This window comes from Bombus affinis, chromosome 5, assembly GCF_024516045.1.
Source record: "Bombus affinis isolate iyBomAffi1 chromosome 5, iyBomAffi1.2, whole genome shotgun sequence".
NCBI classification, from domain to species: domain Eukaryota; kingdom Metazoa; phylum Arthropoda; class Insecta; order Hymenoptera; family Apidae; genus Bombus; species Bombus affinis.
In genome coordinates, this window is record NC_066348.1 from 8,828,450 (window position 1) to 8,841,305 (window position 12,856).

At 27.7% G+C, this 12,856-nt stretch overlaps 3 protein-coding genes and 1 long non-coding RNA gene across 8 annotated transcripts; 2 read left to right on the plus strand and 2 right to left on the minus strand.

Annotated features, from left to right (window-relative positions):
- Positions 1 to 26: 26 nt before the first annotated feature.
- Positions 27 to 959, plus strand: LOC126916107 (uncharacterized). Its single transcript, XR_007710428.1, has 2 exons — positions 27 to 404; positions 537 to 959. It is a non-coding gene; the product is annotated as an uncharacterized LOC126916107 (long non-coding RNA).
- Positions 960 to 1,654: 695 nt separating this feature from the next.
- Positions 1,655 to 5,898, minus strand: LOC126916066 (SWI/SNF-related matrix-associated actin-dependent regulator of chromatin subfamily A containing DEAD/H box 1 homolog). Its single transcript, XM_050721429.1, has 12 exons — positions 5,777 to 5,898; positions 5,382 to 5,512; positions 5,010 to 5,191; positions 4,719 to 4,947; positions 4,303 to 4,636; positions 3,956 to 4,230; positions 3,722 to 3,859; positions 3,308 to 3,631; positions 2,924 to 3,225; positions 2,637 to 2,849; positions 2,446 to 2,552; positions 1,655 to 2,384 (listed from the first exon to the last, which is right to left on the minus strand). Exons 1-12 carry the CDS (start codon positions 5,880 to 5,882, stop codon positions 2,230 to 2,232), a joined length of 2,496 nt encoding a protein of 831 aa, XP_050577386.1. The 5' UTR covers positions 5,883 to 5,898; the 3' UTR covers positions 1,655 to 2,229.
- LOC126916090 (lysophospholipase D GDPD1-like) lies at positions 5,848 to 10,144 on the plus strand. 5 transcript variants are annotated; one of them, XM_050721484.1, is made up of 7 exons: positions 5,848 to 5,992; positions 7,189 to 7,231; positions 7,853 to 8,034; positions 8,104 to 8,324; positions 8,396 to 8,529; positions 8,593 to 8,710; positions 8,841 to 10,144. In XM_050721484.1, exons 2-7 carry the CDS (start codon positions 7,215 to 7,217, stop codon positions 8,964 to 8,966), a joined length of 798 nt encoding a protein of 265 aa, XP_050577441.1. In that variant the 5' UTR covers positions 5,848 to 5,992; positions 7,189 to 7,214; the 3' UTR covers positions 8,967 to 10,144. The 5 variants fall into 5 exon arrangements, with proteins under 5 accessions (XP_050577441.1, XP_050577442.1, XP_050577438.1 ...); XM_050721481.1 differs by lacking the exon at positions 5,848 to 5,992 and adding an exon at positions 6,619 to 7,099; XM_050721482.1 differs by lacking the exon at positions 5,848 to 5,992 and adding an exon at positions 6,980 to 7,118.
- A 1,271-nt stretch (positions 10,145 to 11,415) lies between these two features.
- LOC126916098 (protein mago nashi homolog) lies at positions 11,416 to 12,201 on the minus strand. Its single transcript, XM_050721508.1, has 2 exons — positions 12,052 to 12,201; positions 11,416 to 11,974 (listed from the first exon to the last, which is right to left on the minus strand). The coding sequence occupies exon 2, from the start codon at positions 11,943 to 11,945 to the stop codon at positions 11,505 to 11,507; it is 441 nt and encodes a 146-aa protein (XP_050577465.1). The 5' UTR covers positions 11,946 to 11,974; positions 12,052 to 12,201; the 3' UTR covers positions 11,416 to 11,504.
- Between the last annotated feature and the right edge of the window lie 655 nt (positions 12,202 to 12,856).

Below are 12,856 nucleotides of genomic sequence, written 5' to 3' on the forward strand. Positions count from 1 at the left end.
AAATTGCGCCTTAAATTTAGATGATGAAAAAATTGGTAGGTCGGTCGATGATAATTCTCCACATCACACTAGTCAACCAACCTATCAATTTTTGAATGAAATGATTGAATCATGGTGAATAGAATGCAGACTTGCTTCTCATCTGTGGCTTGCTCGTTCGCCAGTTCTGACACAAATGGCTTTTGGAAGTCGTGAAAGATATCGTTCATAGTTTGGATAGATGAGTTACATCCGTTAAATAATTAAATATAGTTTAATATAGTTTTTATAATTGTTTATAATTATAATAGTTTAATATAATTAAATATAGTTTTTATTGCCTTAATATTGGGTAGAAAATTGGCCGAAATATAGAATGTAAATAACGAGAAGAAAAGAAAGAGAAAAAGAAAGGAAGATATAGGGTATGTAAAGATGCATCTGGCGTATGTACGTGCGATAACAGGTGCTATCCCTACATGTGACTGCAAAATGTAAACGCATTACAAATAAAATGAATTCAAAAACTAATGGCATTTTAATATTTTTTTTCCAAGAGAACAGTTGAGTTGCGATCGATGGTTCCTTTAAGGCTTTGATCTTCGTGATGAGTACAATACGATGCAATAAGAACAAAAATTTGTCTTTGAATTACAAGGCAAAGTTTAATTTTACGGCTACTTTTTTGAAAATCTATACCGATCCAAAGTCGTAGAATAACATTGTGATGATCATGATAGATTATTTTCGAATACCCCGTGTAACTGTAGATTCTGATCGTGGAAGTATACGATTTTCAATGTACGTCATAGATTATCGACATAGGAAGGTATAAGATAAACGTAAGATTTACTGCGACACCTATTGACTTGTTGAAGATGTTTGTATTGTATCTTGATAATATGATTATTGTGCAGATGTGTAAATTGTCCAACGATTTGACATCTTGTATAAAAAATAATAAATAATTTGTATCTCTATGTATCTGAATGTATTTGCATATCTATAACATCCTAAGAATTTTTCTTCTTCTATAAAATTTGGACAGTTACGTTCTATAAGACTATTCGAAGAAGATCGATTTATTAAATATGAATATATTCTAAGGATTGTCAATACATTTTTGGAATTGAGTTTTTGTGTATTTAATAATACACAAAAATAAAATTCATTTTTGACACTATAATACTCTATATTAGTAGTGGTATTAAAATTTATGATGGATGTTATAATCGATCTTCAAGTAAAAAGACTCGATAGCTTCGTAATTTGAAAGATCAATGTGCGTCAAGATTAGAAAGATTAAAGTATCATTTATACATTATAATATAGACTATAATAACTCATTATTTCTTAAAAATTATAAATTATTTCATTTTCCTAACTAAAAAAGATAAATAAAGGTAAATGAATGAATTGTATCTATTACTTTAAGTTTAAGGATAATTCTCCAATTAGTTAGTCGCGTAATTTAATAGTTATAATAACTACAAAGCATCTTGAAAATCCATATTTTGAAATATTTGCTTTTATTATCTTTAACTTTGATCATAAATTCTTAATTTGTAATTTTAATTTTATTTATTGTATTTTTAACTTTACTAAGTTCTAGATTTTCGTTAAATTCGCTTAAGTATTAACGCGTGTATTACAAGATAATAAATGAAGTCGAACAAAAGGTGTATAATATCTTTAATGATTTTGTACAAAGATTAATTTCTTCATTCAGGAATGTGTGTACAGTAATATCAATTAGTCTGACACTGTTTACATTATATCCCCTTTTTCTTACATCAACTTCTCTTTTATTCATTTTCTTCGGCTATTCACCATCAACTTGTGTTATTAGTAAATATTGTGCAGTCTTAACGATTCTCTTAAAGTTTACGCACAAAATATACCATTAAATATCAAAACGTATCAGACAAAATATGTAAAAGTCACGAATGAATCTAAATACATATATGCTCATATAAATAGAAGAATAACACAGCGCATATACGATGTACAAATAAGGTTCATAATTTACAAATAACGTCACTCAAAATCATGTATGCATATTCAAATGTGCAATAATTAAATTTAAAAAATACGTACGATACATAACTGCAAGGCTGACTTTTAATTTCCTTTTTTTATCTGTTTTTTTTTTCTTTCTATTCTCTGTGCAATCACAAAGACATATTATATATATAAAAATGATGTTAAATTTTCTGCTAATACAAAATAGGTTCAAACAAAAGATTATCTTTAAAATTCTATATGACAATTTTCTTCATTGTCCAATAGCCCATTACTTGTTCTCCCGTTCTTCATTGGAGACAGCGATAACGATTTATTGTGATCCAGCCCTAACGTCATCTTAAGTAACTTTAATACACTCTTTTTGTCCGTGCTTTCATTCTCTATGAACAAATTCCATGCGTAATATTGGATTATAAAGTGGGCAAAATTCATAGCACTTACCTTCTTCACCAGTAATCTGTTGTTCAAGATGTAATTTGTCTTGAGCTATTTCGTATATGCCTTCTTCTATAGTAGCTTCGCTTAATAATCTAATTATGCTAACTGGTCTAAAAATAGTGTCAGATATATTTATAGAGCTTACATTTATTTATATTTTTTCAAAGGACATAAATTAGTGATAAAAAGCATACCTTTTCTGACCTACTCTATGACAGCGATCCTCCGCTTGCTTATCATTATAAGGATTAAAATCAATATCGTGAATTATAACAGTATCGGCAGCAGTTAAATTGATCCCCAAACCTCCAGCTTTCGTAGATAGTAAAAATATGAATATACTTTCATCCTCCATATACTGATTTATTAAATACTGTCTATCTGTTACTGGTGTACTTCCATCCAATCTGTTTCCATATTTACGTAAAAGATTAGTAATAATAATGAAAAATATGAAAGATAAAAAGTACGTAACACAAACCTTAAGTACGTTCGTCCTCTAATAGTTAAATATTCTTCTAAAATATCTAATATCATGGTGAACTGACTGAAAATTAATACTCGGTGCCCTTCTTCCTGCAACTTTGGTAGTAACTCGTCCAATATCTTTAACTTTCCAGCTTCTGAAATTAATTCTTGAGGTAAGCCCAACCCAGCTAAGCTTTTGTACGTTCTTGTTAATTGATTTATTTGATAATCTGACATCCACTGTAAATCCTCGAATACGTAATCTGGGTTTTTCTGCTTATATGAATGTTCCTTTGCTAATCTACTTGATATTACCTAACACAAAATTGTGAATCGTTAAAATTACATGTTATAAATTCATTCGTAATAAATGTAAGAAAGGTAACTGCAAAAATACTTTTAATTTGGACTCGTTGTAATAGTCTCGTACTAAAAGAGGATGATTAGCTAATTTTCTCAGCTGCATCATCATTCCAATACCATTAACCTCAGTACTTTGATCAGCCTCAGCTGAAAATTCGGCAACTAAATTAGTATACATCTTTCGCTGCTTCTCTATCATTGGACACTTAATCACGCGCTCGGTTTTTTCTGGCAAATCTCGAAGGACTTCGGCTTTCAATCGGCGAAGCACAAACGGTCTCATGATTTGCTTCGCATTTTTTACTTGTTCTTGTTCAAACAATGGCTGTTCATTATTTTTCTTAACTGATGGAGCTTTCTATAATGTAATACTCATTGTTACATAGTATTTAACTTTCTTTAAGATTATTATTATCATTAGCTATTACTATTACTATATTGAACTTACGGGATTCTTTGAAAATAAACTCTTCAGATCAGCTTGTTTGCCAGCAAACAATGAAGGCATCACAAATATTAAAAGCGACATCAATTCCAGTAAATTGTTTTGCAAAGGGGTACCCGTTAACAAAATTCGGTGTTTAGCCTACAAAATAATCGATAATTTGGTTTATGTAAAAAAGTGTACATGTAAAAAAATGTAAAAAAGAGTTATGTAAAAATGCGATAAGAGAACACATACATTAATTCTAACTAGGTTTTCGTATCTGATAGTACCCATATTCTTCAACATATGAGCTTCATCGAAAACAACATAATGAATAGGCATAACACGAAACAATCTTCGTTCTTCCGGTGTACTGCTAATTAAATTATATGTAGTTAATAATACATCAACATCATCCAAATCACCGTTTCGCCAACCTAATCTCATCTCTTTTCGTTCTTCCTGAGAACCATAATATTGTACAACTTTCAAACCGGGCGACCATCTTTCCAATTCATTGTTCCAATTTTCTACAAGGATAAAATAAAAACGGATTATAAATAAAATAATATAGCCTAAAGCAACCTATAATGTCTATCTACCCATCGTCGAACTAGGAACAACGATTAAATGTGGTCCATCTTTCTCATCTCTGAGGCCAGCCTCTTTCAAATATGTAAGAAAAGCTATTACTTGCACTGTTTTTCCTAAACCCATTTCATCCGCAAGTATACCATTAACATTTTGAGCGTGCATCACAGCAAGCCAATTTAATCCAACCATCTGATATGGAGCTAATTTTAAATTTGAGGATAATCTCTTAGGTTGACTTGTGATAGCCGATGCTCTTGCAGCCACAGCTCTTTCAATATTTGTAGACAAACGGAGACATTTCTTCATGAGAGCTTCTACTGCATGTCTGGTAGCTAGCAATTCCTGTTTTATTATAATATATAATTTATCTTAATAACATTGCAAATGAAAACTAAAAATTTTACGATTTTTTTGAGCTGGTTACCTGAGCTGAATTCAAAAGCTCTGTATCTAGATATTTATTGTTCTGGAACTTTTGAACTAAGTCTCTCCAATCTTCAAATGGTCTTGCTTCTTTGATAGCATTTGCTTTCTTTTGAGAACATTGAGACATTAACAGTAATTCTGATATAAGAGCATTTTGCATAAATTCTAAGACTGCTTTCTTATCAGCTGTAAGCTCATTAGATATTTCCATATCTGAATCTTCATCACTATAAACATTTGAAAAGAAATGCTAAAATTAATGGAACACACCAAATCTCTAGATGTATACCTATCAAACACTTTATCTTTAAAGGTTGCTTCATCTGAATCGATATCTACATCTTCTTCGTTATTCAATTTTCGTTTTTTTTTCTTATTGGTTTTAGAAGGTTCTTTAGTAGTCCTCTTCCTAATATTTCTAGTATCTTCATCACCTTCGTCACTATTCCAGTTTATATTATTGGACATGTCCTACATAATAATGGAAAATTAAATTCTCATTCAGCATAAGATGATTTGCTACTAGAATAAAAAAATACCCATATACTTAGAACAAAATTAATTTCATTATCGTCAACATTTTATAATTGAGCAAATACTTTATTATAAAACATTGGTAATATAAAGCTATCATATGATATATATATATATATATATATACCTTATCTGTATGATCTAAAGAGCACGTTTTTTTAACAGGACCCCCTGCATCGCTGTCACTGTCTTCAATTACATTGACTGCCTTACGCCGAAATTGTATCTTAGATCCCATCAAATTACTGTCATCATCCGCTAAATAAAAACATTGTGATTATTTACTCATACATTGGAATACAAATATTAATAACATTGTCATCATCAACTAATACATGTAAAGTGTATTTTTCTAATTTCTTGATTTTTACATTCAAATAAAATTATAATTAATTAAAAATAATGATTAAAAACATATAGTAATCATATATAGGAAATTATTCTTGAATAACATAACAACAAAAGATGGACACCGACTGTATTGACCTAAAAATTGAAATTCGTGAATAAATAGACTCTTACACATATTCAACGGTTTCAGTTGTTTCTTCTGGAATCGAAATTGTCGTAAGTTTCTCGAAAGGCTTGGACTACTCGCATCTGTTTTTGGTGAATTCGAATCCGACATCTCGTTAAACGAATGAGAGACGCTGACGAAAACACATTTTTGTAAAGGCAGCTTTTAAACTTGTTTGACAGGTGCATTCGTAAAAGCTCCGAGAGATAGATGCCCAACAGGTTAATATAATTACCTATTTACCTGTAATTCCTCTTATTTCGCTTCTGAATTTCTTAATGACTATATAATTTCCTTCATACCCTTTTATTATTTCTTATCTTTCAGAAATCAAAACGAAAAGAATACAAAAAGAGAATAATTATGCTTACTAAAACTTATAAAAAGTGTAATTCATAAATCAGAGTACTGTATAAATGAAATTAATTTTGATTAAAAGTTAATGTAATGATGATCGATCGCGTGATATTTTTGTACGAAATAACACAATATCCTTTTAGAAAATACGCAACAGTTGAAATTAAAATAAGATTTATAATTACTCTGAAAATTCTATGTCACGGCGGTAAGAACTTGTTCAACGAAAATTACATCTAGGTTCAATTTCTCTATACTCTTTGGATAATGAAATAAGGGAAAAAAGATATTTCATATTACATCATTTTATGTATGTGGAAATTTTAATAAAAAATTACTCAAAACGATGGTCAATTACGCAATATATTTTTATTAAATATTAACACAATTTCTTTTGGGAAAATATAATATATAAATATTAAAATTAATTTTATAATTGTACCAAAAGTTCTCTATTTCACGAGATTCCTCTATTTACAAGAATTTATTCAACAAAAAATAAACCTACACTTAATTTTTAGTTTTATATTCATTAAATGAAAAAATAGAATGAAACAAGAATTTGATAATATTATTTGTATATATAACTAAAAAAAAAGGAAGGTATAACTAACGTGGAAAGTTTTCATATAATTTCACCCAAAGGATTTTATAATTACAACGTTTACAACTGTCAAGTATGCAGTAAAGACTATGATGTAGTAGAATTGATTGTGGAATTCTTATTTGACTTCTATTAGTAACTTGTCACTTGAAACGTTCATTTACATGTTAATCACAATTCGTTTAAACAATAGCGACATGCTCCGATATGTTACACGAATAAAAAATAATAGATAAATATAAAATGTTGCTGTATACATTGGTAGGAGGTTACATGTTAACGTCAATGATACTTTTTAAATATCCAACGTTATTACATAAAAAGAAACAAGTGAAATTTATGTGCCAGCATATCAGCCACAGAGGGGGTGTGTTTTGAAATTTTTGGTGATTAGATATTTAAGATCATTACATACATAGGAAGGATATATATACTAATAAAAAAATAATTTTATAGGGGCAGGTGAAGGCTATGAAAACACGATGCATGCTTTTAAACGGTTAGTTAAAATTCTTACTCACTACCAGACTGTGGTTTTTTATGTATTTATGATAAATTTTAATGTGCATTAAAAATCCAGTACATGTCATATACAAAAATATATAAAATATTCAAAATAAAGTGCTCATCATAATTTTTAGTGGGCGAAACAAATTATTATCTAGGTTTCAATTCTTTAATTCTTTTCATAAAAATATGAAATTGTATAAAAATCCACAGTCTACAAGTCTACTCATCATCTTAAGTGTGCAGCACAAAGAATAATTATTAAATTAACAGATATTTACCTAAAAATAATTCTCTAAATTATTTTTTTTTTGGTTATACAAAAATTCACAAAAATATTTGTACACTTATGGAAACTTTTTATGAATGTATTATGTTTTGTATATTATACAAGACATTTGAAATGTCATTTTTATTTACATTTTTAAATTGGTTTCAAATTTTGTCAATATAATTATCATAGCTATGTCTTGATATGAATGTTACTAATGAAATTTCAATATGTTTCATATAACACATATAATATACATATAAAACTTTTCTATGATAAATATTCAAATAATTCCATGAGTTACTGCATATAACACTTTGTGAAAATGTAATTTTATTTCAGAGCTGTAGCAATTGGTACACAAATGTTAGAATTGGATTGTCATTTGACAAAAGATGGAGAAGTAGTTGTATGTCATGACCATAATCTTTTACGTAGTACAGGTACAAATAAAAGTATTTCAGAAGTAAATTACAAAGATCTACCTCTATTGAAACCACGTCTTCCAATAGATTTTGATCCAGGTATGCTTAAACAGTTTTTTAAAAAATTATATTTTTGAATAAAATGATTTAGAAACTGTAGTTTAACAGATGTAGAATATATTGGCACAGAGAAGGAGGAAGATAGAAGATTTGCTTTATTGAAAGAAGTATTTGAAGCATTCCCTAATATACCAATTAATATTGATATTAAAGTTAACAGTGACGAACTTATAACCAAAGTATCTAATTTAATAAAGGAATATAATCGGGAGGAATATACTGTATGGGGAAACTTTAATGATGACATAACACAGAAATGTTATAAGACGGTACCTAGGTTTTATAGTACAATTTATATATACTAACATATTGATATTAATTTCAATTATTTTTTCTACAGAATCCTAATATAAATTTGTTATTTTCCATGAGACGTGTAACTCTGTTGATAGTTTTCTTATACACTGGTTTATTACCATTTATACCTCTAAAGGAAACACATTTAGAGATATTTCTACCTTCCATTTATTTAAGGTATTCTAAACATTTTATTTAGTATTGAATTTAATCTAGTTTCTCAATATTACATTATTATAGATGCAAAGGAAGTCCGAGTATAAAATTCTTACCCTTGGAAAAAATAATTATAAGGACTATTAATGTATTACTAATGAGGAAGTGCTTATTTAATCATTTAAGAACTCGTGGAATACATGTAAGTTAACGACTATTTAGTTTAAATTTGGAAACATAATTCAGATTAAAAACAGTACTTTTAGTAATAAGTATATGTTGAAAAAAATTTTGTTTATAGCATGTAAAAATATTTAAATACGTTTTTATAGATCTATTTTTGGGTCTTAAATGAAGAAGAAGAATTTAAGAAAGCTTTTGATCTTGGAGCTACTGGTGTAATGACAGATTATCCTACAAAATTAAAATTATTTTTAAGTAATTGTTCTATCGAATAAGACGCTAAATGCTGTAAATGAGAATGATACTAATATATAAGATATTTATTGATGTACTTCTGAGAAGTACATGTACACGCTGTTATAAATGAAGAATGTGTTGAATTTTTATTTGATAGACATATATTACTTACAGGTTATGAAAAAAAAATATTTCTATTGCTTATTGTATACTAACAAAAGGAAGTAAGAACAGCTTGTTTAAAAAAATTATACATGCATAAGGCAGATAAAAATAAGTTTCAAGAAAATGAATAGTGACATATTAGTAAAATACAATGAGAAAAATAACTATAAAATGTGTGGACAAAGACACTTTTCGAAAAAAAAACATACTAAAAATATTTTCTGCCACATTCAAATATATTCGATATTTCGATTATATTCAAAATAGAAAGTTCACAAAGTTCGATAATCTAGTCTAAAAAAGTATTTTATAAAATCATTATCATAGATTTTTATATATTGATAACTGATACACAAATCATGTTTGATTATTACAGCTACATTAAGTCGCATTTATTATATAATTGTATTATTATAGTATTTTGTATGTACTAAAGCAAAAAAATTGCAATTTATAGTCATTAATAATAGGGACGCAAATATTATTAATAATATCGCACACACAAAGTTTAATTATTTATATAAGCTTTATTGCAACATATTTTTGAGTATAAAGATCAAGAAACTAATAAATAACATACATACTTCTATATAAAATACTCCTTTAATTCGTTCGCGTATTTATATCCATCAAGAAGTCGATAAAAAATTAAAAAAGAATATATTTACATGCATGAGGGTACATAAATAATATACTCTATACATATATGCATTACAAGTACATTAATGGAATATAACGTTGAGTATGATCTGCAATGCTAGACAATTATAAAATGTAAAAGGAATCATATTCGTTATTTGATCACGAATGAGTGATAACCAGTTTAACAGAACTGATTACACTTCATTATATTTATTTGTTATATAATTACTTAAATTATACGTTCTTCTCTATTAGTATTACTAGTATCATATAACTGTCTTAATTATGGTTTCAAAAATACTGCAAACAGTTTTTAATCACAACTTGTATAGAGAGCAAATTTATATTATGCATAAATACATGTACTTTTATATTTGGAATAAATTCTAACAATATTTGTAAGCTACAATTTTATAATTCTTACTGATACATAAATGTTATTTATTTGTCATGTTATTTGATCGATAATTATATCATATATTTTTGTACTTGTCATTATGAAATTTTGTAATTTCAAATATTTTCTCACGCTTGTATATTTATACTGTTTCTTCTGGTATATATCAGACCAATTAATATGATATAATTCTATAATATATCTTATTTAAATATATAAATATTTTTTTTTAGTGATTCCTTTATATTCTTTCCCTAAACACTTCTAATTAGTAATTATACTCAGGAGTTATTACTACATTTATGGTAAACAATTTGCTTTGGTTTTTGGATACAATCATCGATAGGCATTTGTACATAAGTGAACACTTTGCCTTTACAGTAACAACAAAATTCCTTAGAAGGATGAGAATTATTAAAATGCTTTTCTATAGCAGAGTGATTTCCAATAATACTCATGTTGCAAATATCACAATATACGTTTGAGGATCGAAACCGTGAGTGTACTGAATCTGTAACAACTCGATCTGAATACTTATGATTTGAGTTGGTTGCTTGAGTATCTTGTGAAGACATTTTACTTCTGTAATACATATACAATAAATCACTATTACAATAGATGATATTTGTAACATAATTTTCATCTTAAAATGATTGCACTAAATTTTTACATGTGTTTATAAATATATTTATTTCATGTAATGTGAAAATGTTTAATCGTACTAAATAAAATTTAAAAATGTAAGATATTAATGCTTTACTCTAATAACGTTAAAAAATACGCATCTTGTAACAAGAAAAAGTTTTTAAAAATAGGACTAATAAAAACAAACTACTGTTCAGAATACAATTTAGATAAATATTGTATTAATTAAAAAATATATGTATTTTAAAATTTCTTCAAATTCTTAATATTTAGGTTAGGAAATTATAACCTAAAAGTCACATACTTACATGAGATTTCTTTTGATTAATTATAATAGTCGACCACCATTGATCAAAGTGCTTACTTTCTACTATCACATATAACAAGATGTCTGCATTATTTATAATCACTTCTTATCCTTTATTAATACTTTTTTTTACTATAATACAATGTACATTGTATACTAGTTTTTCATCCAGGCATTCAAGTACAAATAATGAGTATGATTAATGATTTAGAAACATGAATAATCAGCTAAGTTATGACTCAAATTATTCAATGTATCTTAATATATAAATATCTGCGACTTTTATCTGATAAGAGTTAATATCACAATCAATTAAATAAAATACATAAAATTAATTAAAAATTATCATATATTTCTTTACACAATGAAGTTATTAAAGTTACTTAAACTTGTAATACATCGTATAATAATTATATATATTTATATAGGTTTTATTTTAAAGTGTAGTCCAATGAGAGAAAACACTAAGCATTTCAAATCTTGTACAAGATAATAGAAGCATCTTAGTCCTTCTGGATCCCGTGATTGATTTACGTCTAATAAAGAACCAGTTTTTGAAGTCGTAAATGAAATATGTTCATCGCCAATTACAATCTCTAATTCTTGCCGTCCAACGCGATCTGGTTGTGGCCACAAAGAATCGTCTTCCTGCATAATTTCAGAGTCTTGAATAATCCTCTTTAGTTCTTCCATCACGCACTGATGTACATACGCTTCTTTTCGAATCATTGTATCATTCTTGTAATTTGAATTATTCGCATATCGTAGTTTACCATCAGGTCTAAATTCAAACTCGAGAAATTCATGACCGAATTTTCCTTTATGACCTACATAATATCGTATATAAAAATCCGTCGACATCCTATTATGATGATTTGTTGAAATGTAACCTAAAATGATGAATTCATACTAGACTTGCGTTTCAAAATACTAAAGCTGCATAAATTAGAGAGGTTATTTCACGTACCTTAAGATCTCTTTCTTTTTATAGTTAATTGATATTACTTATTTTTATCGTGAAAATATATGCACAGTTCTGTAACGATTTCAGCAATAAAAGCTATTATTACTGAATATATTAAACATTAAAGGAATTACTTAGACAATGTTGTCATACGCGGCAATACCACAAACATTCCCTTAAGCGAGAGACACATTAAGGCGATTCATATGTAATTGCGACGTTCACATAAAATAAGATGATTCTCTTTTCTCATCCATTATACCTCATATTTATAAATTTAATAATTTAATTATTACTTTATCGATAATTAATTGGCATATTTCATTTGTTATTTTTTAGATTTATATTCTTTGACAGTAATAAATTTGTTAAAAGGAGACTTAGGAGGCACTTATGGCCTAGAAAAAATATTGACTAAATCAGCAGAGTATTAATAAATCATATTTTTACATAAAGAATATTCCAAAATGTGTTTTGTTTTATCTTACATTCAACAAATATCATACTAAAAATGAAGATCATTGTACATCGTTATTTGTAGTGTGAATCATCTTAAACTCGAAATTTGAATAAACTCCATCACACAGAATCGCACTTGTCGCTTGTCGCGGATCTACCTTCGTAACAGAACGTCGTCCAGTGATCATCCGGTGACATCTGAATTGTTAATTCTTGTTTGCCACGCAGTTGTCTCTATTTATATATTATTATCTCGAATTCATAATTCTGATCTAATCAAGAAACAACGTTACTCTTCGTACATCCTTTACAATGGAAACGATCTACGAAAAATGTAACACAAGTGACA

What these genes read in the sequence shown, in the direction of transcription:
- LOC126916066 (XM_050721429.1), bottom strand. Translation starts at nt 5,882, where the DNA reads ATGTCGGATTCGAATTCACCAAAAACAGATGCGAGTAGTCCAAGCCTT. An exon ending in AGCTTTTGAATTCAGCTCAG is followed by an intron (nt 4,637 to 4,718) that starts GTAACCAGCTCA and finishes ATAATAAAACAG; the next exon opens with GAATTGCTAGCTACCAGACA. An exon ending in ACAACGAGTCCAAATTAAAA is followed by an intron (nt 3,226 to 3,307) that starts GTATTTTTGCAG and finishes ATTTTGTGTTAG; the next exon opens with GTAATATCAAGTAGATTAGC.
- LOC126916090 (XM_050721481.1), top strand. Translation starts at nt 6,976, where the DNA reads ATGTTGCTGTATACATTGGTAGGAGGTTACATGTTAACGTCAATGATA. An exon ending in TCCAATAGATTTTGATCCAG is followed by an intron (nt 8,035 to 8,103) that starts GTATGCTTAAAC and finishes GTAGTTTAACAG; the next exon opens with ATGTAGAATATATTGGCACA. An exon ending in CTACCTTCCATTTATTTAAG is followed by an intron (nt 8,530 to 8,592) that starts GTATTCTAAACA and finishes ACATTATTATAG; the next exon opens with ATGCAAAGGAAGTCCGAGTA.
- LOC126916098 (XM_050721508.1), bottom strand. Translation starts at nt 11,945, where the DNA reads ATGTCGACGGATTTTTATATACGATATTATGTAGGTCATAAAGGAAAA.